Source organism: Penicillium chermesinum, assembly GCF_028974085.1.
Source record: "Penicillium chermesinum strain IBT 19713 chromosome Unknown utg000006l:1.0-2335141.0:1.0-2336784.0, whole genome shotgun sequence".
NCBI lineage: Eukaryota > Fungi > Ascomycota > Eurotiomycetes > Eurotiales > Aspergillaceae > Penicillium > Penicillium chermesinum.
Genome location: NW_026695316.1, coordinates 540,899 through 566,188, shown reverse-complemented (window position 1 = coordinate 566,188; position 25,290 = coordinate 540,899). Strand labels below are relative to the sequence as shown.

At 52.1% G+C, this 25,290-nt stretch overlaps 11 protein-coding genes across 11 annotated transcripts; 5 read left to right on the top strand and 6 right to left on the bottom strand.

The window, feature by feature from the left end:
• Window positions 1–439: 439 nt before the first annotated feature.
• On the bottom strand, window positions 440–1,803 carry N7468_007988 (DUF914 domain membrane protein; the record flags this gene model as incomplete). Its single annotated transcript, XM_058477284.1, has 3 exons — window positions 440–1,299; window positions 1,352–1,542; window positions 1,592–1,803. 3 exons carry the CDS (start codon window positions 1,801–1,803, stop codon window positions 440–442), a joined length of 1,263 nt encoding a protein of 420 aa, XP_058327629.1.
• A 380-nt stretch (window positions 1,804–2,183) lies between these two features.
• N7468_007987 (uncharacterized protein) lies at window positions 2,184–2,447 on the bottom strand (the record flags this gene model as incomplete). Its single annotated transcript, XM_058477283.1, has 1 exon — window positions 2,184–2,447. The coding sequence occupies one exon, from the start codon at window positions 2,445–2,447 to the stop codon at window positions 2,184–2,186; it is 264 nt and encodes an 87-aa protein (XP_058327628.1).
• A 1,434-nt stretch (window positions 2,448–3,881) lies between these two features.
• On the top strand, window positions 3,882–7,100 carry N7468_007986 (SMEK family protein; the record flags this gene model as incomplete). The annotated part of the gene is made up of 8 exons (XM_058477282.1): window positions 3,882–3,995; window positions 4,196–4,292; window positions 4,364–4,445; window positions 4,514–4,563; window positions 4,617–4,970; window positions 5,023–5,823; window positions 5,881–6,048; window positions 6,103–7,100. The coding sequence occupies 8 exons, from the start codon at window positions 3,882–3,884 to the stop codon at window positions 7,098–7,100; spliced, it is 2,664 nt and encodes an 887-aa protein (XP_058327627.1).
• A 647-nt stretch (window positions 7,101–7,747) lies between these two features.
• On the top strand, window positions 7,748–8,923 carry N7468_007985 (bifunctional triacylglycerol lipase/ester hydrolase; the record flags this gene model as incomplete). Its single annotated transcript, XM_058477281.1, has 4 exons — window positions 7,748–8,278; window positions 8,339–8,523; window positions 8,576–8,808; window positions 8,862–8,923. 4 exons carry the CDS (start codon window positions 7,748–7,750, stop codon window positions 8,921–8,923), a joined length of 1,011 nt encoding a protein of 336 aa, XP_058327626.1.
• A 252-nt stretch (window positions 8,924–9,175) lies between these two features.
• Window positions 9,176–10,066, bottom strand: N7468_007984 (Dcp1 family protein; the record flags this gene model as incomplete). Its single annotated transcript, XM_058477280.1, has 1 exon — window positions 9,176–10,066. The coding sequence occupies one exon, from the start codon at window positions 10,064–10,066 to the stop codon at window positions 9,176–9,178; it is 891 nt and encodes a 296-aa protein (XP_058327625.1).
• A 598-nt stretch (window positions 10,067–10,664) lies between these two features.
• On the top strand, window positions 10,665–13,869 carry N7468_007983 (phosphatase family protein; the record flags this gene model as incomplete). Its single annotated transcript, XM_058477279.1, has 2 exons — window positions 10,665–13,560; window positions 13,643–13,869. The coding sequence occupies 2 exons, from the start codon at window positions 10,665–10,667 to the stop codon at window positions 13,867–13,869; spliced, it is 3,123 nt and encodes a 1,040-aa protein (XP_058327624.1).
• Window positions 13,870–14,491: 622 nt separating this feature from the next.
• On the bottom strand, window positions 14,492–15,994 carry N7468_007982 (uncharacterized protein; the record flags this gene model as incomplete). The annotated part of the gene is made up of 2 exons (XM_058477278.1): window positions 14,492–15,551; window positions 15,612–15,994. The coding sequence occupies 2 exons, from the start codon at window positions 15,992–15,994 to the stop codon at window positions 14,492–14,494; spliced, it is 1,443 nt and encodes a 480-aa protein (XP_058327623.1).
• Window positions 15,995–17,492: 1,498 nt separating this feature from the next.
• N7468_007981 (pheromone receptor) lies at window positions 17,493–19,026 on the top strand (the record flags this gene model as incomplete). The annotated part of the gene is made up of 2 exons (XM_058477277.1): window positions 17,493–18,156; window positions 18,215–19,026. 2 exons carry the CDS (start codon window positions 17,493–17,495, stop codon window positions 19,024–19,026), a joined length of 1,476 nt encoding a protein of 491 aa, XP_058327622.1.
• Window positions 19,027–19,385: 359 nt separating this feature from the next.
• Window positions 19,386–19,963, bottom strand: N7468_007980 (single-stranded DNA-binding protein; the record flags this gene model as incomplete). The annotated part of the gene is made up of 3 exons (XM_058477276.1): window positions 19,386–19,438; window positions 19,511–19,599; window positions 19,677–19,963. 3 exons carry the CDS (start codon window positions 19,961–19,963, stop codon window positions 19,386–19,388), a joined length of 429 nt encoding a protein of 142 aa, XP_058327621.1.
• Window positions 19,964–20,089: 126 nt separating this feature from the next.
• Window positions 20,090–20,329, bottom strand: N7468_007979 (uncharacterized protein; the record flags this gene model as incomplete). Its single annotated transcript, XM_058477275.1, has 1 exon — window positions 20,090–20,329. The coding sequence occupies one exon, from the start codon at window positions 20,327–20,329 to the stop codon at window positions 20,090–20,092; it is 240 nt and encodes a 79-aa protein (XP_058327620.1).
• Window positions 20,330–20,771: 442 nt separating this feature from the next.
• N7468_007978 (aegerolysin family protein) lies at window positions 20,772–21,247 on the top strand (the record flags this gene model as incomplete). Its single annotated transcript, XM_058477274.1, has 2 exons — window positions 20,772–20,881; window positions 20,932–21,247. The coding sequence occupies 2 exons, from the start codon at window positions 20,772–20,774 to the stop codon at window positions 21,245–21,247; spliced, it is 426 nt and encodes a 141-aa protein (XP_058327619.1).
• Window positions 21,248–25,290: the final 4,043 nt, after the last annotated feature.

The window sequence follows — 25,290 nt, the reverse complement described above, 5'->3', positions numbered from 1 at the left end:
GATCCTTGTCACCTTATCTTCGCACCTCCGGTGTCTACTTGACTTGTCTATTTTAGGGATGGCGAATTCATGTCGTTTTTCATCTTTGGTAGCTCTTGATGTGACTGCTATTGTTCTTTAGTATTCGTCTCACGATCAGAAATCGCCCCAGGCTGTGATATGATTTGGAACTATAGAAGATAATCTGATTCGCTACGGGCTGAGTACGGCTATGAAGTGTTCTTCCGAAATGCTCGATATAGATTGAATAGATGCACAGCGATGATCGTATTCTCATTAAGGTAGCGCTTAGAATGTAGAGATCAGCTATCCCTGAACCCGTACAACGCCATATTAAAGCAATAGCCAGGCCATCCATACATGTGTAACACAGCAGTCGCAAAATCGAACCCTAGTCCAGCCTCAACAGAATTCAACGGAACGTAGATACACCCACAAACTACACTCTATCTGAACCAGCACTGATATATGTGCTATTACCCGTTGAGTTTGCAGCACGCTCCTCCGTTGCATGGGGCACAACATGCTCGATGCGGCGCCTCGCCGTCGCAATACCCGCAACACCGCGCTCCTGATTGACCCCCAGCCACGGCTTCCGCGCCTCAGCCAATGCCCGCCGACCAAGATAATAGATCAACTGCCCGATGATAATCAGCACAAAAGCAATCGGGTACATCCAATGTATATGGTAGTGGAACACTGTCACCCCAATACACACGCCCCAGAAATTCATCGTCAACAGGGAGATATTAAAGAACGCTGCACTCGACAGCCGGAACAGCAGCGGCGCAAGACAGTAGAATAGACTGAGGCACAGCGTAAAGCCGACCAGGTACCCGCCCACCTGCCCGTCCCAGGTCGAGGTGTGGTATTTGCTGCGCTCGAAGATGGCGGACTGCACGCCGTCGATGATCATGCCCCAGAAAGATAACTGGCCCAGTACCTCGTAGACGGGCCGAGTGCTGACGAAATATTCTTCGGCGGTATTGGTAAGGCCGTAGAAGGAGGCGCCGAGGAGCGCGAAGAGGTCGCCTTTTAGCTGGTTGCCGCTGCTTACGTCCCCGCCGTTGGTGCCGGTGATATGGTCCGAGGCGATGAGCACGCCCATACCGCCAATGCAGATGATGATGCCGATGATTTGGGTGATGTGGTAGCGGACCTTGAGGAAGAGGAAGGAGATTACCACGACGACTACGATCGCCCAGAAGTTAATCAGTTGGGCGCTTAGCATGGTGGTGTACTCGTAGGCCAGGACGATGAAGTAGTTTCCTTCAACGTCACAGAATGCAAGGATTATGTCTGGAAATCGTTAATTGTGCTTTTTTTTTTTTCGTTTGGTAGGACGCCATACATTTCCAGCCATCGCGCAGCATCATCTTAAGCCAGCCCTTGAAGCCATAACAATAGATGGTGTATGGAGTGAAGATGAGGTTCAGAAGAGCGTAGTTCAGAATCGTCTGGAAGGTTGGGATGGACCAATTGTGGTTTGTAAGGAGGGTTGTCAGAGTACTAGTCGAGGTATTGGCGATGGCAAGGAATTGTCTGAGAGGAATTAGCATCAGATCAGATCAGAGGATCGATATGTCCCTACCCCAGGAATAGAATAATCCAAAACTCCTTGGTCTTGAAGAAAGCAAAGAATCCCTTCTTTTCATTATCGACCTCGTCCGCCGGCGCCTGCGCCTGGCTCTCAGCATCGCCCGGATTCTGCACTACCTCCACAATCCCGTTCTTTCGCTGCGTCGATTCGATATTGTCGCCAGAGCCATTCTGGTGGCCTGGAAGGTCTCTCAGGTCAGACATAGTGGTCGACAAAAGCAAAAGACAAGAAGCGGGGTTCCAAAGCTGCAGTGGATGCGTCGCTGATCGGTACCGGTTGCGGTCGAGGGTCCTAAAACCCACGCCTAAAGAGCAAAAAAGGGGAGCTTTATAGAACACCAACGAGCGCAAAACTCCCAGAAGTCGCCCGTGTTACTGCGCAGGACCCGAGGAAAAGCAAAGCAGGAAGAACCACGAAAAACATCGCTTGAAGAAAAGAAAAAATAACCGGCGCTGAGGCCTGGATCGGACCATTCCTGATTTGGCAACGCCTAGAAGCGATAAGGCAAAATTTCCCGTTGGACTCCATCCGTGGATCAAGATGGCCAGATGCCCCGCGGTAATTGGTGGGCTGCTGCATGGCATTAGTCGACCACGCGGGCCTGTGCGGGCGGCACGAACCGCGTTGTCTGGAGTTTCGAGGTTGATATTCTGTGGACGTGGTGCGCTGGGTTCTGATCATTACAGGCCCGGCCGCCGGACTGGTAAGTTGCAGTGAGAGCGGACATTGTACGCCCTCCCCTGGTCCTGGCATACTGAAGGTTGCGATTATGCATTTGGCCTTGGGAGCTCTGGTTTCGTGCTGTGAGAAGAAACGTGAGAGAAGCCGGTGGAGACTCGATGGACATGGAGGAGCCGCTGCACGCGCATGAGAGCGCTGGTCTATCACACAATCCATGGGTCCTTGGGTGGGCTCGGCTTAATTCCGTCAGATCTATTGTATTGAGTTTATGGTGGAGAAAGGTTCCTTCAGGCACGAAAAGTTCAAGTTGCAGGGGGTGTACTACAGAAGTAGCGGGGCCCCGGGTTCCTGCTGCATAGGGCCTGATGCCGGAATGACTTCTCGGCCTTGAATCAGCCTTAGCGGTGGTTTTCTGGGAAAGTTTGTTCGAGCGCTGGCGCAAATGACCAAGGGATCAGTATCTAGGGCTAAGGAAGGTTGGCCGAGTGCATGAAGATTATGTTGGTATGTGGCACGCAGGACTAACCTAGAAGCGAGGCAACTCTAATGCGCTCTATGAAATGACCCTATGGGCGGTTTGCCGGCGGTTTGCCGGAATTCAATCATGGTGGAGCGAGATGAGATCTTCGGATGTAAACTATGATATGGAATATATACAGCTCTTGTTAGATATCATCTACCTGCAAAGGAACAAACATGCAAGGATGTCGATGCGGCACAAATACGGTAGAGCCGCTTTACTCGTTCTAGCTCCAGGAGGTGTACACAGTAATGTGGGATTGAAACGGGGCGCGCAACGCCCGTCAAAGGGAGAGACAGGGTTGACTCACACAAGGCAAACAACGCAACCCACCAGAGGGAAAAATAGACAAAAAACAAAGTTCAATCAAGCGCATGGCCCGCGCATCATCGAAGCGTAGAAGAAGCTTGGAAGCTTAGAAGCTTTCGACGCGGGAGTTAAAATTCACGGTACGGAACCGTATTCCGTACCTGAGGAGCATATCGTGTATTTTCAAGGTACCCGACCAGGGACGATGTCTAACGCAGCGGTAATCTCAGGTAACTTAAAGGTTGATCTCATGTATTCCGGGCCAAAGACGTGACAAAGTAAGGTGTATGCAAATACCCAGAGGGCAAGTTCCCCTCCCCCTTCCAATGATGGAAGAATGCAGATGAGGTACTCCGTACATGCAGCAGCGTTCTGGAAGGCCCGGAAGGCCACTGGCACACGCGACCGCGGAGAAATAAACCCACCTGTCTTGCCGCCTGACCAGAGCGAACCTGAAGAACCTGAAGACCCCCCCGCTTTCTCTCCAATTTCCAGCCTCAATACTTGAGCAGAAATCTAAATCGGATACTCCGTAGTAGCTACCGAACTCTCCGAAGTAGATTATCCTGGTCGAGGCGTCAGGTGGGGCTCCTCCAGCCCATCCCGTCCAGAGTTTGACCCTTGGATCGTCATCCCTCCGCTCAGAGTCTTCCCATCTCCACCTTCCTTACCTCTCCTGCCCCCAACCTCCGACCTCACCATTTCCTGGGTATCACCATCGGCGCGCGTTCACCCTGGAGGCTGGAGTGACGTGTAACCTCTCGCCAGACCATGGCGCTGGATCTACAGCCCCCCGACAGTTCCAAACGAGTCAAGGTCTACGAGCTGAGGGATAATGACTGGTTCGATCGCGGTACCGGCTTCTGTACCGGCCAGATGCTCGATGTAAGCTCCTCCTCCTCCTCTTCCTATTTTCGCGATATTTCGCGCTACCGGATGGTCGCGCTGGCCTTCGCGCAATGCCGCGATGGGCGCTTAGACGTTGTCGGGCGCATATCATCACTTCCGCATGCCCCCCCCCCCAACGGGTTCTCCGACAGCCAAATGAATCACAAAATTAACTCGTGTTTTTTCGCTTCATTTAGGAGGGCCCCCAAATATACGTCCAATCCGAAGACGAACCTAATCGCGTATTGCTGAAGACGCAGATCTCCAAGGACGATGGCTATCAAAAACAACAAGGTTCTGTCCCACAATCGCTACCCAGTCGTATCACCGAGGTCATGTCTCATTTACTGACTTGTGGCCCTTAGAAACCCTGATCGTCTGGACCGAACGGAATGGGACTGATATGGCGCTGAGTTTTCAAGAGGCAGATGGCTGCGCGGTGATATGGTGAGGCGGATTTTATCTCTTTTCTCGCGTGCGCGCGTGGCCAGACGCTGATCATCGTCGTTCCACAGGGATTTCGTCAATTCTGCCCAGCAACAATTACTCAGTTTAGCCCCAGCCGGTAAGTCCCTTATGACTTCTGCTGTAGGATGATCCCCGCGTGTACCTAACCAGTGGGGTGTCTTCCCCGTGACGTGGCAGATGATGCTCTCTCCGACGATCTCGAAAGCTATCAATCCATCGTTTTACCGGCACCCAACCTTGCAAATTTGGGGGAGATCGAACAGATTGTACGAGCCGCGAGTATGACCCAGGCCGGTCGCGATGCGCTCTCCAAGTTCATCATTCGTGACGAGTACATCGCCAAACTGGTACCGTTGGTAGAGACGGCCGAGGACCTGGAGAGCCTTGCTGACCTCCATTGTCTTTGCAACATCATGAAATCGCTGATCCTGCTCAATGACAACACCATCATCGAGACTGTTGTTGCTGATCAGATCATTCTGGGGGTGGTTGGAGCTTTGGAATGTAATATAAGACCTCCGTCGTACCGCTGGCCTGCTCGCTTACAATGTTCCAGATGACCCTGAGTTCCCCACCCACAAGGCAAACCACCGGCAGTACCTTGCAGACCAAACACGCTACAAAGAAGTCGTACCGATTAAAGATCCCCTGATCCGCAGGAAGATCCGAAGCACATGGCGCCTGCAGTACCTCAAGGACGTGGTCCTCGCTCGAATCCTGGACGATCCGACATTTTCCGTGCTCAACTCCCTTATCTTCTTCAACCAGATGGAAATCGTCAATCACATCCAATCAAACGCTCAATTCCTCCGAGAACTCTTCTCCGTCTTCGACCCAAGAAACGCCGATGCAAAGCGCAAGGATGATGCGGTACAATTTTTGCAGCAGTGCGCCGCAATTGCGAAGAATTTGCAAGCACCCTCGCGGGCGCAGCTCTTCGCCAATTTCATCAGTCATGGGCTGTTCGCAGTCATCGCTTTCGCGGTCAAGCACCCAAACCCGGCTATGCGCACCACTGGTATTGATATCCTGGTGGCTCTGCTTGATCATGACCCGGTGATGATGCGGGGGTATATGCTCAAGGCTGTCAACGAGAAAAAGACACCTCTTACAGATACCTTAATCGATCTGCTCCACGCAGAGACCGATCTTGGTGTCAAAACACAGCTTGCTGATGCTATCAAGATCTTGCTTGATCCTCAAATTCCTCTGCAGGATCCTCTTGCTCGGGCTGGCCCCGACTACTTCAAAATCCGTTCTTCAAACCTTCTTTCTGATGCATTCGTTCAGCAACACTTTGATGAATCTTCTAAGCGGCTCTTTCAACCGCTGAAACACCTCGCTAACCGCGCTACCCGTTAGTTATTCGTCTTAACGAGGGGTTCTTTTATATGACCGCTAACAGTTGCTGTAGTTAATGACCTGACGTTCCAAGAAGTCACGTTGCACTCACATCTTGTGGATATACTTACCTTTTTTGTCCGACAACATCTCTTCCGTACACGCAACGCGATCCACAGCGAATCTCTTGCTCCCCGGGTCGCTCAGCTCCTAACTGCCCCTCAAAAACATTTGAAGCTAGGTAAATTGATCACTGCTGAGTACTTGGGCAGGCTGGAGACTAACATTTCACCAGTTGCTCTGAAATTCTTTCGTACATTGACCAGCCTCCAAGACACCTTTTACCAAGCTCTTATGACCCACAACAACACCTTTGGCTTACTGCTTGACATTGTGTATGACACTATGCCACGTGACAATCTCCTCAACTCCGCCTGCCTTGAACTCTTCGAATTCATCAAACGGGAAAACATCAAGCCATTCATTCTGCATATAGTAGAGAAATATCGGGAGAAGCTTGAGAATATTACCTATGTCGACACCTTCCAGAACTTGATCATTCGGTACGAACAAATGCAGGGATATGGAGCAGAGGCAGACTCGGTTCTGTTCAGTCAAGATGACAGCACGCCACGCAGAATGCCGCTTAATGGCCAACGCTGGCAGGGTGTGAAAGACATCGACCCCAGCGAGGAGGACTACTTCAATGGATCCGACGAGGAGGATGACTGGACCCAAGAAAACCGCACAGTGCTCGCGGCTGGCGCTCCTAACGGATCCAGTGCTCTGAGCAAGCCGCTTGTTGACTATCCCGACGACGACGATGACGAAGATGCCATGGATATCAAACCCGAGGATGATGAATCTGAAGAGAAACAGACTGATGAATCATCTGCGGAGAACCCGAAAACCCCACCTACACAAACTGCGCAGACACCACCATTGGAGCGACTCAGCGAGAAGCGTCGTCGTGAGGAAGACGACGATGATGACGAGTTGGCCAAACTGACCACTGGGCCTAAGCGTAGAAACTCGGTGAGCAGTACCCAGGGCTCTGGTCTTCTGAACCGGAAGAAACCCCTGTCTATTGGACCTGTTGGCTCGGGAGAAAAGGGTGCAAGTATATTGGGTAGTGTCACGGCTGGCACAGCCCCTAAAAGGATTGCCATCAACCTGGGGCCGGCCAACAAACATACGACAGATAATGACTCCTGCGCTACTATCACACCCAACCCTGAAGAGAGCAATGAGAAGGAGAACCGCGAGGGCAACGAAGGCGAGGATGAGGCGTGAATTCGACCCAGCTGAGACCATCTCCCCAATCGGCAATCATCTCCCTCCCTCCCGCTCTGCCCCCTTTCCCCATTCTCATTTTCTTATTTTGATGAGCGAGATACCAAACGCAAGCTGTCGCATCTGCCTTGCTTTCTTTCCTGTGACTCAATTCAGCCTGCTGTTCTTTCGCGATCCTCCATTGTCTCATTTCCTTCGAGTCTCTTGCTGCGGCTTTGACTCTTTGCTTGCCTGTGTTTATTTTCCGTGGAGGCGGAGTATGAGATGGTGTATGTACATTGCGCTCTACGGCGTCTGTCCTCAGGGCTTTTCTATTTCTTGTCTTCGTGGGAATTCTAGGGAGCGGAGAGGTGGAGTCAGGACCTACTTCAATACCATTGAATTCTATGGTGGTATTCTTCGGTGATCTTTCCCAGAGTAAATATACTTAGATTGTGTAGTTTGTAAGGCCGTAGATCTTTTGAGGGATCCACCCGAGGAACCGTGACCTGCCGTGGGCCTTCCCTGTTCTCGACCGCGGCCCCATCCCTCCAATAGCATATTGGCTATCACCCCTTGGGAGGCACGGGGATACCAGGCTGCATTGAATCAATTTCCCGAATAGCACAGAATTCCTTCACAGTGCTGGGCCGTCTGAACTGGCAGCTATGGACCCCCAACTCACCAAAGACACCTTCTGCACCTATACAGGCCCGGAAGACCAGACACAGACGACCATCTTCTTTGTAACGGGAAACCCAGGGTTGATCAGCTACTACCATCCATTCTTGTCTCTCCTGGCCCGTAACCTTGCTGGCCAAGGTGACCCCGAGCTCAATGCCACCCAACCCTCTTTCCAGATCTACGGTTGCAGTCTTGCAGGATTCGAAGTGGATGAGGATCCGAGAAAGTCTGGGCTAAAGCATGCTTTGTATGATGTAGAAGACCAGATTCGGTTCGTGCATGAGCGACTTGCAACTGTCATTTCTAAAACTGCTGGACAAGGCAAACAGAGGGTTATTCTCATGGGTCACTCTGTCGGCACGTATATTGCTATGGAGGTCCTGAGGAGACACCGTGACGGGATACCTGGAACCAAGGATATCGCCGGTGCAGGGGATTATGATATTATTGGTGCTGTGATGCTATTCCCGACGGTGAAGGATATCGCTCATTCTCCCTCTGGGCGGAAACTAACGGTAAGCGCTATCTTGGTGGACTTCAAGCGAGGTTTGTGTTCGAGAGTCTAACGCTTGCAGGCGCTGCTATTTCTCATACCGCAATTCACCCTTGTGGTTAGCTTTCTCGCGCGTGTGCTTACGTTCCTTCTGCCTTCGTCTGTTCTGAAGTCTGTTATTCGGCTCGTGATGAAGAACCCCCCGCCACATGCGTTGAATGCCACGTTTGATTTCTTGCAAAAGCCCGGCGGCGTGAGACAAGCTTTGTAGGTTTTGTCCTCCTTTATCATGGGGGGGCAGTACTAACAATCTGTAAAGATATATGGCTGCTGATGAAATGCGCACTATTACATCTGACAAATGGGCCGATGATGTCTGGGGCATTGGAGCTGCCCGGGAACCCATCCAAAAGATGTTCTTCTATTTTGGGCGGAACGACCATTGGGTTGCTGAAAAGACAAGGGACGAGATTATCGAGCTTCGAGGGCGTGAGGGGCTAGGGCCGAAGATGTTCGTTTGCGAAGAAGGACTGCCCCATGCGTTTTGTCTAAGTAAGTTCTTTTTTCGATCAAAATGGGCTGGCGTTGAGACTAATTGCGTACAGGGCATAATGAGGTGATGGCGAGAAAGGTTGCCCAGATGATACGGGATATAGGCCCGAATTGAGGCCTGGCGTATGCATTGCATTGGTTACCGTTGTGTTAAAGAAATAATCTAGAGTATAGAAGCTACCGTATAAGAATGAGACGATGGGTTGATGCACCAAGTTCAACGGGTATCGCAAGCGACTCATGCCACCCATTCCATGCACTTCATTAGGGGTGAATAAGTAAATGCCGTACAAATCAAGACCATAAGTCATACGCCGCCCATGAAGTCTTCGCAAAGATCAAATGTTGGAATCATACCGAACGCCATTTACTGCTGCTGTCCAGGGAAGAGGCCTGCGCGGCGGAATAAATCGCCGAGCACGTCTGAGCCCTGTTGATGTTGCACCTGGGGCTGGATATGCGGTTGGGGCGGAGGTGGTGGCTGCTGTGGGGGTTCATTGTGCGCGTGCACGGTAAACCCATCATCCTGAGCCCGCTGCTGCCCGAAAAGATCCTTCAATGATATCGTTCGACCCATCGGAACGCTCGATTGCACCTCTTCCGGTGGCGCTTGTGTATCTGCAGCGGTGGCCGCAGAATGCAGACTCGACTGGCCCATAGCTTCGGCATGTTGCTTTGCGAGCTTCGCACTTTCTCCCGCGCGGGTGGCGCATTCGAGAATGAGGTTGGCGTTGATGGTACGCATTTCGGCGGTGGAGTTGGGCGGCGGCTCCGAGTAAATCCAGATACCGTAGATGCGAGTGCTGCCTGGGTTTGCTGGCGTACTCCCTTGGTTCGCACTGTCGTCGTCTTTCAGGATGACATATTCCTCGGTCAGTTCCACGTTCTCGCGGTCTAAGAGCTGCAGGTCGAAGTTTTCGAGCCCGCGGCGGTTCAGCACGAAAGCTGAGTATCTTTCTTCGCCAAGACTGCCGGGTTCCAGCGCGCACACGAACAATGAGCCCTCGATTCCCGTTTTCTCCCAGGAGCGCGTGCTGGGGCTAAAGATATAGATCACGGCATAGTTCGCGAGCGAGAGGACGTTGGTAATCGAGGGGTTGTGGCGGCGCAGAACCGAGAGGTTGAGCTCTTCATTGGACCGCAACTTGGGCGCGGGCTGTGTTGGCATGTCCGAGATGTACGCTGTGTCAGACTCGTAGTCGGTGTGGTTGTGGTTGTTGGAGTGATTGTTGTTACGGCGAGCTTTTTTGGAGGCCATGCTGGGCAGTTGCGACTCGTTTGCGCAGTTCGTGTTTGATGCAGCCCTGGGGCGATGATGGCCCAGCAGGAGTGCGGGCGGGTCCACGAAATTCCCCATATCGTCATCGCCGCCCTCAAGTCTCCTCGTCTCTTCAACCTTGCCTTTTCCATACAACGCTTGGCGTTGGCTTCTGGTTCTTCCTGCTGCTTCCAATTCTTGGGTTCTGCCCTTCAGTTCATTGGGCCCGCTGCCTTCCGATTTCGATACCACTGCCTTATTGGCCTTAGTATACTCTCACCATGCCAGCAAGTGCCCTCCGATCTTAGGCGTACTTGACTCCGCAGTCGGATTATCAGCCATTGATCGCATTCCTCAATTGAATCTGCTAGTCTAGCTTCATCAAGCTCAACTCCCATACTATACCGCGAAACTCGCCTGCATTACGCCCCTCCCAGCCGGAATTGGGAACGGCGTCCTGCCAGTGAACACACGCTCTCTCCCCGCTACGCACAAGAAAAGGACCCAATCGCGTTCACAATAAAAAGCTCTCCTTAAGTCATGCGAAGAGCCCCGAGCGATTCCTTGATCTGAGATAACACCACTCCTTCCATCCAGTATGAGCTCTAAGGACCCACATGCGGGGTCGGCTCCGCCATCAAACTCGAAGCAAACAGAAGACCATGTGGAGGACATTCAGGGCCCCGGATTGGATCTATCATCTTTGTCGAGTGCCCTCAAGGCCCGGAAGGCTGAATACACCCGCCGGAGAACGATCCGAGTGAAGATTGGGACATGGAACGTAGCGGCCATTCCCGGCACCGAGAAGGATATCGGGAAGTGGTTCATCGAAGGCCAGGGAGTGTGTGAGAGGTTTTCTGGTGTGAAGGGCGAGTGGCTGGAGCACACAGAAACTACGGACGAGCCTTCTTCGAGTGGAACGGAAGATGACTCGAAGAAAAAGTCGTTCAAAACGAGGCCCGAGGAGGTCGATCTCTATGTTCTCGGCCTGCAAGAGATTGTAGATGTCTCGTCACCTGCGGAGGCACTGAGACCGTATACTGATACCGGACCATCGAATAGGTGGAAAGAAGCGGTTCATAAGGCTCTTCCTTCTGGATATCAGCTGGTCTCGGAGGGGCAGTTGATCGGCCTTCTACTTTTGATCTACGCCTCGCCTGCAATTCTAGACAGTGTGTCGTCTATCAGCACCACATCGGTCGGGACTGGGCTGATGGGGTATATGGGAAACAAAGGTGCTGTGGCTACTCGGCTGGTGCTCGGCGAAACGACCAAGCTCGTGTTCGTCAACAGTCACCTTGCAGCAGGATCCGATAAAGGCAGTTTGGAACGCCGGAACTGGGATGCTTCGCAAATTATAGCACGCGCAAAGTTCGAACCAGTGGAAAAGGGCCAAGATACTCAGGAAGACGTCTCTGAACGTATCGGTGATGAAGATTTCACTTTCTGGTTTGGCGACTTGAACTACCGCTTGGACGACATCCCGGGCGACGACGTACGACAAGTATTATCTCGACACACCGACAATGCATACGATAATGCCCGTCAAGAAAACAAGAAAAAGACCAGTTCAGCTGACTCTCAGGTTGATCCGGAAGATCATCCGAAACAATCACTGTCGGAAATTTCAGTTTCCGAAGAAGATGGATGGCTGGAGCCCGTGACCGACGACGAAATTGATCCTCATAATGATCCTGCCTCCCTCCAGACTACTATATCCTCCTTGATTGTTCACGACCAATTGCGCGTTCAACAGCAGAAGGGAACAGCATTCCATGTAGGATGGCAAGAGGGTCAAATCACGTTCTTGCCCACATACAAATACGATATCGGAAGCGTAGCCATGTTCGATACAAGCGAGAAACAGCGTGGCCCCAGCTGGTGTGATCGGATCCTTTTCCGCACCCGTCAGAATAAGCTGAAGCATGAGCGGCTTGATCGAGAAGCCGAAGAGGCTCGAAAGCGAGACAAAGAAATGGAAGCTCAGGGGCTTGATAAAGCTGTCGCTGACGATAATGTGCTCTTCGACTATGATCCTGATATGGATGGGGCAGATGATAGCGGCAACGTAGAAGAGTCCGTTTCAGATAACGATCGGTCCGATGTCTCGTCTGTTGCATCCCATGCATCATCGGGAGAAGCCGTCCATCTGGCGCATTACGTCTCACACCAAGGCATTCTTTCCTCAGACCACAAGCCCTTGGAGGCTATATTTACATTGAATTATGATGCGGTGCATCCTAAACTTAAGGCCAAGGTCCACCAGGAGGTGGCTCGGGAATTGGATAAAGCCGAAAACGAATCTCGGCCTGGCTTGACCGTCGTGGTAGACACTCATCATGATGGCCAGAGATCGACGGATGACCCGAATGCCGTGGACTTCGGGGATGTTCCCTTCGACGTTCCTATTCACCGCTCCTTAACGATAGCAAACACGAGTGGTGCTCCGGCCACTTTCTCCTTTGCTGAGAAACCCAGTCATGGGGATGAGAGCAGTTCGGAGACCCCATCCTGGCTTGAGATCCATATCGAGCGAGCTTCAGAAGAAAAGGAGCAGACTTCTGCTAACCCTGGAGCTAGTTCAAGTCATACATTACACCCAGGCGAGGTAGCCAATGTTGATGTTACTGCCCATGTTCGCAAAATCGAAGATGTTCGCTTGCTTAATCTCAAGAAAGTCAAGCTTGAAGAAGTTCTTGTTCTTCATGTAGACAGTGGGCGAGACCATTTTATTTCCGTCTCAGGCCATTGGCTTCCAACTTGCTTCGGCTGCAGCGTGGATGAGCTGACTCGAATGCCCGAGGCTGGCGCTAGAAGTCTCTCAACGAATGGAAAGTCGCCATTTAAACAAGAGAATGATGTCCGACTCTCTGCTCCTCGTGAACTCTTTCGATTGACCGAGGCAATCTCAGATCTCACAGAACGAGCAGTAGCCGAGTGGGACATGACACGGGGCGAATCTGAGCAGGCGCCGTGGACCAGAGACCCTGGGGGCACTGCGTGGCCCTTCGCGCCAGATACATGGACCCTGAAAGAGCAGCAAGCGCGCGCACCTCTTTGTGTGGCTGTTCGCGAAGCCCTCGATACGAACGAGTCTATTGGATCTGTCTTTGGCCCGGAAGTCCCTCCTCTTCATCGTCTCGAGATCCTCGCGGAAACCCTCTTGACGTTCCTTACCTCCCTCAGTGATGGCATCGTCACTGCCCCAGTATGGCAAGAAATGGAAAAGCAATTGATCGCCCGCGAAAAGTCAAAAGCGCCACCACGGTCCTGGGACGAGCTCCAAGCCTGGGTTCTGGAGCACCTCGCCTACTCCCCCGCGCACAGTGTCTCCTTCACGTTTGTAACATTCATGCTCGTCCGGATCGCTAACGAGGTGGCACCTGTACCATCCGTCGCACCGCCAAGCCCTGCGCGCTCCTCGACCTCGGACCCCAAAAAACAATCCTCCGATTCGAAAGAGCCTGAAGAAGGAAACCCTCCTCCGTCTCAGAGTCAAATCCCCCCCTCCTGCCTCCGCTGCCGCATTCATATCTGGCGGCGGCTTCCGTCGCAAACAGCGATCCCCAAGTGTAGCTACCAGCAATCCCAACCCCGAGCAACAGCCCGCCGTTGCACGCAGACAAGCCGTTGAGTCGGACTTCGCAAGTATTTTTGCGAAGGTCCTCATTTCACCCTCTGCACCCGCGCCGGCAAAAGAGAAGGAGCGCCGCGCGTCAGATGAACGCAAGAAGTGCATTATTGAGCCATTCTTGAAAATGATTGGTGTGGATGAGCAAGGACCCTCCGGCGGTCGCACTTAATGGTGAATTACAATGTATATCACGTGTTTCTTAGAGCTGGAGTGATTCTCTACTTCATCGTGGCGGCATATAGAGGATTCCGTCTGGGCGCTGACGAGGTGTATTGGACTTTGATTTTGGTGGTTCAACGTATTTAGTTCAAATTTAGAATACGCAATTAATGCTTGGTCCGATATGATAGCTACAGCAAGTGCTTTCGGGGTTCTTCAATAGACGCTGCTCTTTTTACGTTGTGGTCGGGGCCCACCATGATCTGGACAAACTCCGCGCAGTGTCCTAGAAGAGACATCCGGTCGAATAGGTCCAGCTCGTGTGCTTACTGGTCCTTCCGAGTCTGAAACTTGGCCCAATCTATGGATCAAAACATGAAAATGATCAAAGGATCTATACACCGAAATTCCGAACCTCGTAACTCTTGCCTTGTCCGTCACCCAATCCCACCTGTGCAATTCCCAACCCATCATGATGATAACCCCAAATCTGCCCCAAGCCCTGATCTGTGTTTCATGATCCATCCTGATGCAAATATCCAAGTAGCCAAAAAGCAAAGAACACGAACGAAAGAAAATGAAACCCGGAATGTACAGAAAGAAATGTGAATGAATGACATAGAACCGTCAACTTAACCTGCAGCTCCCCGACTCCTACTCACAGGCTGCTTATGTTGCGACGTGAAGGGTGCTATGTCCCCCTGAGGCTGGAGCCTGGTCTTCATCGGCGGTGGCGACTCTGATTGAATCTTTGGTGTCCCCACTGCCTTGCCCTTAGCCTTGTACCGGGGCTTGACAGCCCTGGAAATGCCCAGCATCTGTTGCACGTACGCGACACCGCGATTGACAGCCTTGATGGGCAGATTCAGCATGGCGAAGGCTAGCTGTGTGGGAATGACGATGCAGGCGCAGACCCAGTCTACGAGGGTGAATGCATACGACGCATGGCGGGAGTCAACAGAGCGCTGGGCAGCAGCTGCGAGGGAGAGGGCGGTCGACGATTGAGTTGCCAGATTTTGGAATCGCTCGTCAGACTGTAGGGCTATGAAGGCGGTGCGTTTCTCGTAGCGGCGGACCGCGCGGTTAAGTGCTTCGATGTCCGGCTGGATCGCGTGGCGGGCTTCGAGGACAGCCTGGGCCACGAGGGATGGTGCATCCGGTTGCTCGTTGGGTGATTGCGGCGCGCCTTTGGCGAGGCGCGCAGCTGCCGTCTCTGCGACGTGTGCTTCGAGTTCCTCGAGGCGTTTGCTTAGGTCTTGCACCTTGTCCGGGTCGACGTGGGAGTCGTCGGCGGTAGAAACGATGCGCTGGAGGTGCAGTGTTCGCGCCTGCACTAGTTTGAGGAGATGGGCGACGGGCCGGATCTCGGAAGCGAGGAGGAAGATGGTCAAATTGTAGTTTGAGACAAGACCCTCGGAGGGGCGCGAGAGACTGGAGCGGATGCCGTGCAGAAGCCATGTGCCAATTACTGGGAAGACGAAACATGAGGCGAGGGCAGCTAGCTCGTGGACTTGGAGCTCTTTGACGGCGTTTGCTTCCACGGATGCTTGCAGGAGGGAGGGCTTCTGTGTGCTTTCGCTTAGACCCGCCGTTTCGTCGTTACCTTCTCCTTCGGACTCGACTGGCTCAGTGGAGGCTGCTGCGTACACGGATGGCTCCCGCTGGATGGCCTGAGCGGAGCGGTACCAGTCCCTGGAGAGAGAGAGTTAGGATGCAACCTGGTGTTGATCATTAGGAAAGAACTGAACTTACCATGGCAGTCGTACAGACCAATTGAGGAAGATGGCAGCAAGAACTATCAAAGTGACGTCGGTGACGAACACGCTTCCATTCTTGAACAGGACGCCTGCGATGGCCGGGAGGAGGGCCAGAACCAGCGGCGCCGAGTGCCAATGCGACCCGGGGTCATCTGTCGGCTCACTGCCCCTGGCGACCTTTGGAAGGAACAGGTCATCGGTGGACGAGCGGATCGAGTTACGGGCCTCTGATAAGGTATCTGACAGCGTCGAATTGCGACGCTGGGGCAACTCGGGCTCGAGTGAAGCACGCGACACAAACCCACGGCGCCGGAGGGTCGCACTAGCAGGATTGCGGGGCGGGAGCGGAGATCGAGATGGCGATGGAGGATCGGCCATGATGGAAAGGTTTGACTTGAGGTGCAAGACAGAAGCTACGCATGTCTGAAACCAGTTCCTGCTGGTGAGTGGAGGCGTTCGTGCCACAATCGCCGCACTGCAGCCGAGGTTGTTCACTCGAAGCGCCCAAGGCTGTGGGCCCGCCGACGTCACCGGGCAAGCCATGTCAAGCTTATACTCTTAAGCTTAACTTCATCGATGGAATTCTCTAGAGGTGTGCGAAAGACCTGGATGTATTCGCCGGAGACCAAAATCACCTCCTCAGCCACGATCCAACATGTTTTATCGCTCTGATATTCCCAACACCCCCTGACCCCGTTTATTTCCCAATCGGGGTCTCTATAGGGTTCTATTGAGCCCCCAAAACGGCACTCGTCTTCGTTTCCTCAGTCACCAGGGCTCAGCTTTTGAGACTTGGGACTCACATCGGCTAATCTGGATTTTCCAAGATGCCTACTCAGATGAGCATTCAATGGCTAGGTTCTATCGCTCATGCACTACGCAAGCTCACTTGGCACAGTTTTGATAGACCTCTATACCCGAGATTGTTATGGAACAGGTCATGTACGAATAAGAAGTAGTGACGACAGATTGGCTATTCTAGCCCTGGCCAGTGTTTTCGTAATTTCCACTGGCCCATAAAAGTATGAAAGAGTAGGTTAAAACTCATGGTATTCATATGATGACAGAGCCTCCACACTCGCGTATTTAAGCCCGATTGGAATAATATGGGCATTGGTACAACGAGAAACAATACATGATAATCAGGGGAGAAGATAGTATTCACTGAAGGCTTTCACAATCGTGCTTCGGGCAAGCAGGGTCTAAAACGTGCCCTTTTAGCCTGGTAAGATGGCTTACTCTTTATAGGGGCTTCGTTAGTAGATCTGTCGTACACCAAGCCTGGACCCAACGCCTCTTCGTCCCACTACGGACAAAATGGAATATTAGGACAAAACGAGAAGGGTATATAGTCGGTCTAGAGATGATTCAACGTCCAATCCTATGCCCCTTGTCATTCTGAGCATAAGGCGACGATTTCATACCGTAATCCGTCAACATAGACGGCACGCCTTTTAACACATGGGTATATTATTGAATTGTTCATTGACAGTCGCAACTATTTTCATCAAAGTCAGACCTAGCTTCATAGAGATATTCGAGTTTCAAATAGTGGCGGGGTGAAACCTGACGGTATTACCTCATTCGGCCCGTTCAGATACGAATAATGCCCCAAGTAGGTCTCAATCGGCTGAAGTCATCCTTTGCCTCTCGAGATCTCATTCTGAAGTGGCTTGGAAGACCGTGTTTGCCTCAGCGCTCGGTGAATGTGTTCTATCCCTGACTTTCATCCTCTTCACTCTGGACGGCTAGATCCTATAGATGCCAACCTCGGGGGGCTAGATGTATTCACTTTCGAAGGGCCCTCGACTTCCCTATATTAGGTCTCTGCCGGGCCCTACGTGATTTCTATACTAGTTTCTTTCTTTCTCTCGGGATGAACTTCCAGATGCCGACACAAAGCCTCCAACGTAACATGGACCCCCCGACAACTCAAGCACTGTCATGGACGAACATGACAGTGTCATCCGAAGGCCCGCTGGGTGGGAGCGATACAAAGGTCTACCCTCTAGCAGTGATACTTCCCTTGCTCTCTATTATGTCTTCTATCCTCGCCATCCCGCCTTTGATATTGAATGCAAAGAATCGCAACTTTCCAGCAGCAGTGCTGATTTTCTGGTGTCTGATCTTGAACTGGTTCAATATCCTCAATGCTTTCTTGTGGCCGTCCGATGATGTCAATTCATGGTGGGATGGCACTGGCCTCTGTGATATTGAAGTCAAGATCATGGCGGCTGGGTACGTTGCTGTGCCCGGGGCACTTCTGTGTATCTTCCGCAGCCTCGCCAATGTGCTCGACACAAGCAACGCGTTCCTGGTCCCGAGCCGAGCACAGCGATGGCGAAACCGATTCACAGAAGTCCTCTTCTGCGCAATCGTCCCGGTGCTCGCGATGGTCGCCCACATCTTCTGGCAGAAGGACCGATACATGCTGTTCGCAATCTCCGGATGTGTCAACAATTTTGATGAAAGTTGGATTAGTCTGGTGCTCGAATGGATCTGGCCCCCCATGGTCTGCTTCATCGCTGCTTATTATTGCTGTCAGTCTGCACGACTCGTCTTTCCGAGATACGGTTTTGCTAATTTACTCTGATACAGGCCTGGTTATTGCTCGTATCCGCAAGTACAGGCACGACTTCGAGCTCATCCTCCACTCGGCCAATTCGTCAATGAGTAAATCGCGATTCTTGCGTCTGTTCTTGGCCGCTTTTACCATGCTCGTCGCGATCACCCCGTTGCAAATTTATGTCTTTTACATGGATATCAAGCTCTCTCTGCCCTGGCATCCTTATTCATGGCACGGCGGAGACGAGCTCAACTGGAAGAGCATCCCTCGGGTAAAGACCCGCGGCTCAGTCTTCTTTGATCGCTGGACACCAGTTGCCATGGGATTCATCATCTTCGCTTTCTGTGGCTTCGGCCGCGACGCTGTGAACTTTTATCGCGCGGGTCTCAGGCGATTGGGCTTGGGATACTGTTTCCCCACTTTGGTTCACCCCCTGGACTCCCAGGCCTCTCATAGTGCTCCCACCACCGCGGGTGGCACGACCCTGGTTGGCAGTACGCGGGACCGGGTGAGGCAGATTTTCAAGTGGCGTATGTGCTCAGACGCGGATCTCGAGAAGGGCACTGCTCCTGGTGCTTCGGCCGCGAAAGAATCAAAGTTTGCATGGCTAAGGGTTCTGTTTCGTCGTCCTAAGGTTGTGCGTCCTGAACGGGGATTCTTGATTCGAAACTTGACCGTCCCGGTTCAGACGGTTGCGACAAGTGCATGGGCGGACAGCAGCCGTCGTTCTCAGGATGGCAGCGCGCTTGACTCCCCTAGGGTTGTGGCGATGAAGGATTCGTCTATTCATGTGCGGCAGGTCATCAGCCAGCAGTGTGAGATGCAAACTGCAACTACTGAATAGTCATCTGCGACGATGTCTCGCATGAGTCCGCGGAAGTTATGTAACTGACATAGCCGTGTCCGGTCATGGTAATAAAACAGTATTTTCGTAGTGTCTCTCCTGTAAGACTCAACACTCGTAGAAGTGCTAGCCAACGAGTTTCTTCGTTTCCAGTAGAATGGGGTGTATTCGGGTATACAAGTACATTAAATCACATATCCAACACAGCCCGTCAGCGCCGAACAGCGATGACAAGCACAGAACCGACACCTAAACCGTCTATATCCCATCACGTACCAGGTGAACACCAGAGCAAATCAAAACCCACCAGAGGCTTTCCAAGCCGGAGCTAATTAGCTGTTTCCTCCAGCCGGAATGATCTACTGCTGCTCGGCGTTGGAGTTCTGGGGCCGGCTGAGAATTTCCAGGTTGCCTATGGGAGAGAAAAAGGAAAAAAATTAGTCAGGATAACGGAATGGTCAAATGATACAAGATGATAGCGTACGCTGGACAAGGTTGAGGGTGGATTGCTTCTGGCCTTCGGCGTTCTCCCAGGTACGCATGCTAGCATCGCCCTCCACGTAGACGAGGGTGCTACAATTGAAAGTCCATTAGCATCAACTTCATTCAACATTGTTCTGAGCCACCAGTGATGTCTCGGTGATATTTACCCCTTGGGGAGGCTGAGCAGGAAGTCCCGCTGACTGCCATCCGCGAAGCTGGCCACTTTGAACCAGCTAGTGGACTTGTTCTCGCCACGGCCGGTCGTGGTGCCGATGGTGTAGCGGATGATTTCTTGGCCGGTGGAGGTGGCATGCAGCTCTGGCTCAGCACCGAGGCGGCCGGTGAGGATCATACGAGCGGCATTGCGGGAGGCGGAGGTGCTGAAGCCACGAGCGGCGGTGTTGGCGGTGGGCGCCAGGCGCAGGGAGGAGTACAGGGACCGGAAGGCAGACATTGTGGATAGAGGAGGGTGGTGCGGGTGATGCTTTTGGATGCGAGTTACGGAGTTCAGGGGATCGTCGAGTCGCGCGGTTGACGTCGCGTCGTCCCGCGAAATTCATGGCGGGCGATAAGGGTCCGCTTAGGCCCCTGCGTTCATTGGCCAATTCCAGACCGCCCTGTAGGTCATGTGAGAGCTGAACAAAAGGAAATCCGGGGTAGTGCCCACTTTTAGTCCAGAGGGCACGTCATCAGCAGAAGCGTAGAAGACCTCCTTGCGCGAAGATGTACTTTGTCGTACGCTTTGGTTGGGTGCGAATTCCGTTGCAAATGCCAAATCCACGGCATCCAACCAGGATTCCGAATTGGAAAGGGGCAGCATGACGACCCTGAGTTGTGGGATGGGCTTTGAGAGCGGCCTCGTCGTACCACCAATCGTACGATCTACATTCTCGAGTGAGTTGGGTGGCGCTGGGCAAAAGGGTCACGCGGGTGGTGTCCTATTTATTTGGCAAGCATGCAACTAGCAGCGATCTCACGACAGTCGTGAGTTTTGAGAGGCCCAAAAGAGCATGGTTCCGTGGTCCAGGACGCTGGCGGCCAATGGCGGCACAACGATCGTCTCCGTTATGACCACAGCATTTGGTAAATGGCCACGCGGACCATGTATACGAGTCATCACCCTGCACAACCCCCGCATTCTACAGACAGGGCGGGGTTTCTCGTAGTATATAACCTTCCTTGTCTCCCTGAATCTGAGGGACCAGGCTACTTTGCTCTTAACCTTCTCATCCATACTAAGCACAATATCATCTCCCGCCATCATGGATGCGCAAGAACTGCTGGACAAATACAACTCCCAATGGGTTTCCTTCCACATTCGTGACCATCTGAAGGATGGCCAGGTCCTGATCCAGAACACCGTCATCGAAGGGTATGCCGTCGGGCCCCCATGCTCGTCATCCTTCTACTAATATCCCGCAGCGGCGAGTTTGAACACCCTACCAACCGCCGTCGATCTCTGAGTGAAGACGAGGTCGATGAGATGACCATCCCGTCCTATGGCGTCGGTGAGATCACGGCTCGTAGCCGCCGTGGCAGCGAGGGTCGCCTGGATCTTTTTCATGACAATAATAAGATTTGTGAGATTCATTGGGAGAATCGTGGCGGGGAATATCCCAATTTGGTCGAGTTGTTGGACAGTAGTGACAAGTATAGAATCGAGTATGGGGGATGGAGCCCAGAGGCTGGCCCTCTGGGACATGTCTACGTTGACATCTCGGAGAGAAAGGAGAAGTAGCTTTCCTCCGCTGCATCGGGCGGGTTGGCGAAGAAAGCCTTCCGTGTTGCCCATCTTTCCATCAATAGCTGTATTTTTGTGACATTAATTGAACGAAATTGAACTTCAACTGTTTACGATAAGGACCGACCTCCTGGAGTCCAAAGGACTACGTAATCGTCGTCTTCTAGTGGGGTGACTTCTTGATGTCGTATGTGAGATGTCTCCGTAGGCCATGACCAGAATAGCGATGGCAGGTTGGACAGATGAGCCTTGTTGCACCACCTTTTCCCAAAGGGGAATGAGACGTGGTACGACTTATGCTCACCATGGGCGGAGGCTGTTTCGGTTGTGCCTCTTTAAGAATAGGGCTTGGAACTTTCGGGAATAGCTATAGATAGAGCTATAATTGAGCATATTTGGTTACTATCAAAAGGAAGATGCGATGTCCCCACAAGATACTTAGCTGCTACTCCGTCATTGATTTCTCCTGTGTTCGAACTCGAGATTAGAGACTCGTGTGATCCCAAGATAAACAATAAAGTTCTCAGATGCAGATATAGCACAACGCAATGTGACCCTCCTGCTGAGAGGGGCCACAATATTCATCATATATGGGAATTCCTGAGCGGGGGGGCTGATTGGGGTTTTACCTCTGTGGGGTGATGAAGTGAGCTTCTCCCTGGATGCATTCCCAATTGGACTAGGCTCGTCCGGATGAGAGACATCGATGAATACCTCCAGCTCAAAAATAAAGCCTCTTGCTCTGTCTCGTTCTTAATAGAGATCTGTACTTCCTTTCGCATAGCAGCTTATTACCTACCTCCGATTTACTCAAGGAGATGCAGCACAAAATAAGAACAGTCCTTCCCAATAAGCAGACCTACTGCACGATAGACATGCATCGTGGCCCTGAACATAGTCGGATGAACTACTGACGAATAAAGGCAGCACGGATGCTTCCGACTCTCCATATTTGGAGCCTATATTTTGCCTTTCCCACTCTCAAGTGCATTTGTGGATCCGTGAGATCTGCTCTTCAAAATATACCAGTGCACCCGGAAGATCACACTGACTGATCGAGTACTAATCTGAAAATCGCCGAGTAGTGTCATATATCCACCTTAGTATATAGCAAGCAAAACCTCATAGACATCTGGCTGAAACGTAGTTTACTATAGTCACAGACAAAGCTGCTTGAATAGAGCCGGAGCAAATCACGGGCCCTATCAACGCCGCACCCTTCCGTGGGAAACATTCCCAGATACCCAAACAGCCTTCTACAGGGAAATGACAGAAAGGGGAACTTCAGTTGCAGACCTGGTGAGGAAACATCTCCTTAATGGACCAGGCAAACCGGCCGATATCGCCAAGGTCGCGATGGTTCTGGCAAGCAATGAGACCAGCTGAGCGACGGGAGCTGCCTAAGCTATTGATGGAGGCTGTACAGAGTACCGCGTGTTGAGTAATCTGAATGGCACGGAGAGTCTGTGTTTGGGGATCTTGATACTTACGTGAATGGCTTCTCGAACTGTGCAGCTACCTATCAGAAACGTTTGGCCTCCAGTTCCATCCTTTCTCCTAGAACGCGTCAAGAGCCATAGATGACTCTAGCGTGCAATCTATCTACTAGTACTACTGGTAGGAGACACTGTGTCATACCCATGGATTCCGGTCACTGTGTGCCTTTTTGTTTGAACCTAGCCTCCTTGTGTTGATGATATGGAATTATGGGTGCTGCATCCGCGAAGGACAGAGAGAAGCGCTTGCTGTACTAGTGCCCACTAGTAGGATTTCGAAAGGAGAAGATGAAATCAATTACTAGTACCAGGAACATCTTCTGAAAGTACTACTGGTAGGACCCTGTGGGCCACGCGTAGAAGAATGGCTGAAGTGATTGCACCCCGAGGCCAATTACATGAGGTCAACATATCCTTGCCCCGTAAATGCCGTGTTGGGATACGGCAGATTTCAAGTTTGGAGCCTTGCGCGGTTGACTCAATCTTGGGTTTGCTTTATTTTGGCCTATCGGCAAGCTAAGTTCCACTCAAGGCCTCAGTGTCTCAAAGCCGGAGCAGCCAAGCGAGGCGGCAGTTGCAGTAATAGCGCTTGACGGATCCATTAAGATATGAAATCCAAGCAAAAAAAAAAAAAGGACCGCCACTTCACGGACATCAAATCCTGTCTCTGGGGTGGAAAAAAAGCGTCGGCAGAACAGAGATTAGCCTAATGTTTCAGGGACGAGCACATACCCATGGAATCCAAGATCGGCGAAGGATCCGGCTAGAACACATGCAGAAAACTAGCACGGTTCACTCGGTGAACTATTGGCCATGATCAGGTTCTGTCCATGGAGGGGAGAAAATGGCCCCCTCCAACATCAAGGAGACTTGATTATGGCCGAACCCCGCCTGCTCTAATTACCGTAGCGTGCAGAAACTACTCCGTACAGACGATCAACATGAGAAATACGTCGGTCGGCCATCCGCCCAGATTCCGGAGCGACGAAAACAAGCTAGCGGGCGTCTTATCTTTTTCTTGTTGAATGCCTGGTCACGAAAATATGGCGACCGTGTGCCGCCTGGCTGCTTTCGAAACTGGCGTCCAACCCAGGATGCAAAGCGGGCTTACAACTTCCAGGTATACACAGCGACGGGAGCGCCGTCGGCTCTCCCGGTGCTAAATGCTACTTCTCTGCGATTGGCTTGGGAAGCTCAAGACTAGTTTCGCTTGTGGCTGTCATAAACAATCAGGTCCTAATTCCTCTCGAAGCCCACGGACCAAGTCCTATGCACGACCCACACACCCATCCACACGTCGTATGCCATGAGTACGAGATGGCCTCCATGTTGCAACCTCAGCAGGGAATATCTGGGCGAATTACCCCTGAATGGCGGGTTCAGGCCTCCCGGACGGCGTGCATGCCGCTGCCCCCTCTTCGCCCAGGGGAATATTCAATAGACAAATGGGGGGTTGGGATTTCATGCTTTTTCGAGCGGCAGACGAGAAAACTCAGTTCTCCGCTCTCAAGCTCGGGTGGAGCTGCCCCTGAACCGAATGTCATTTTGGAAGCCTCGAGTTCGCGTGGAAATGATAGGTCGGAGGCACATGAGCCCGGCGGCTAGTTCAGGGCCTTTTACCTGAAACTAAGAACAGAAGCCCGTGCTTGGGTCAAGTGGGTTGCAGCCCCGGGGGCACAAGGGTAGGACGAGGGCAAGCCAGGGCAACTCGGATGCGTCAGTGATTGGCCTGTGGTGCGCCCCATTTCACGGACTTCCAGTTACATGACCTGAATGACCTTTGTTGCGCGCACCATCTAGACCGCAGGAATATGACGCCTCGTCTTTTCCCAGGGCTCCAGCCGGGATGCCGGGATGCCAGGATGCCAGGATGCCAGGAGCATACCCTCGACGTCAGCCCACATCGCGAACGCCCACGCCAAATGCACGATTCTGAGGCGCTAGACCCAGTCGGGATTGACAGGAATATCCGCTTGAAAAGCGGAAAGCGAGATTGCCTATCCAGCTTTCTCTTCTATTGAGGGGGCTAGTGTCAAGTTGAAGGCAACCTTCTGTGTACTGCGTATTACATTGGGACCACTTCCCTTCAGGCCTATATAACCGCTGCAATGAAACACCGCGAGTCACCAGGATCCCCGAGTTCCGAATAGAAGTCGCTTAGAACGCGAATGGGCCCTTCCACGTTTTTGATTTACGCGGCGAGCGGACCGCACGACAGCCCGTGCATGGAAAGTGCTCCGGCAGCTAATTTTTAGTCCAAGAGAGGCGCTTCCCCTATTTTGGGAAGAGATGAACTACGGAACGCGATGTTTGTTTTTTGAAGAACAGAGCGCCCTTGAGAAACGATTGGAAAGCTTTTTTCAGCCGTAGGAACATGACACAATCCTCTTGTACTAAAGCTCCCAATCGCAATCATGGAAAAGTTTCGGAGGAGCCGGCCCAGGGGTGCGGAGAAGCTTCTGTTTAGCTCTCTTGATTCCTAATTCGCCCTCTGTCCACCTCTTTTAGTCTTCGTAGACTTGTTCTCCTCCCCCCTGTCCTTTG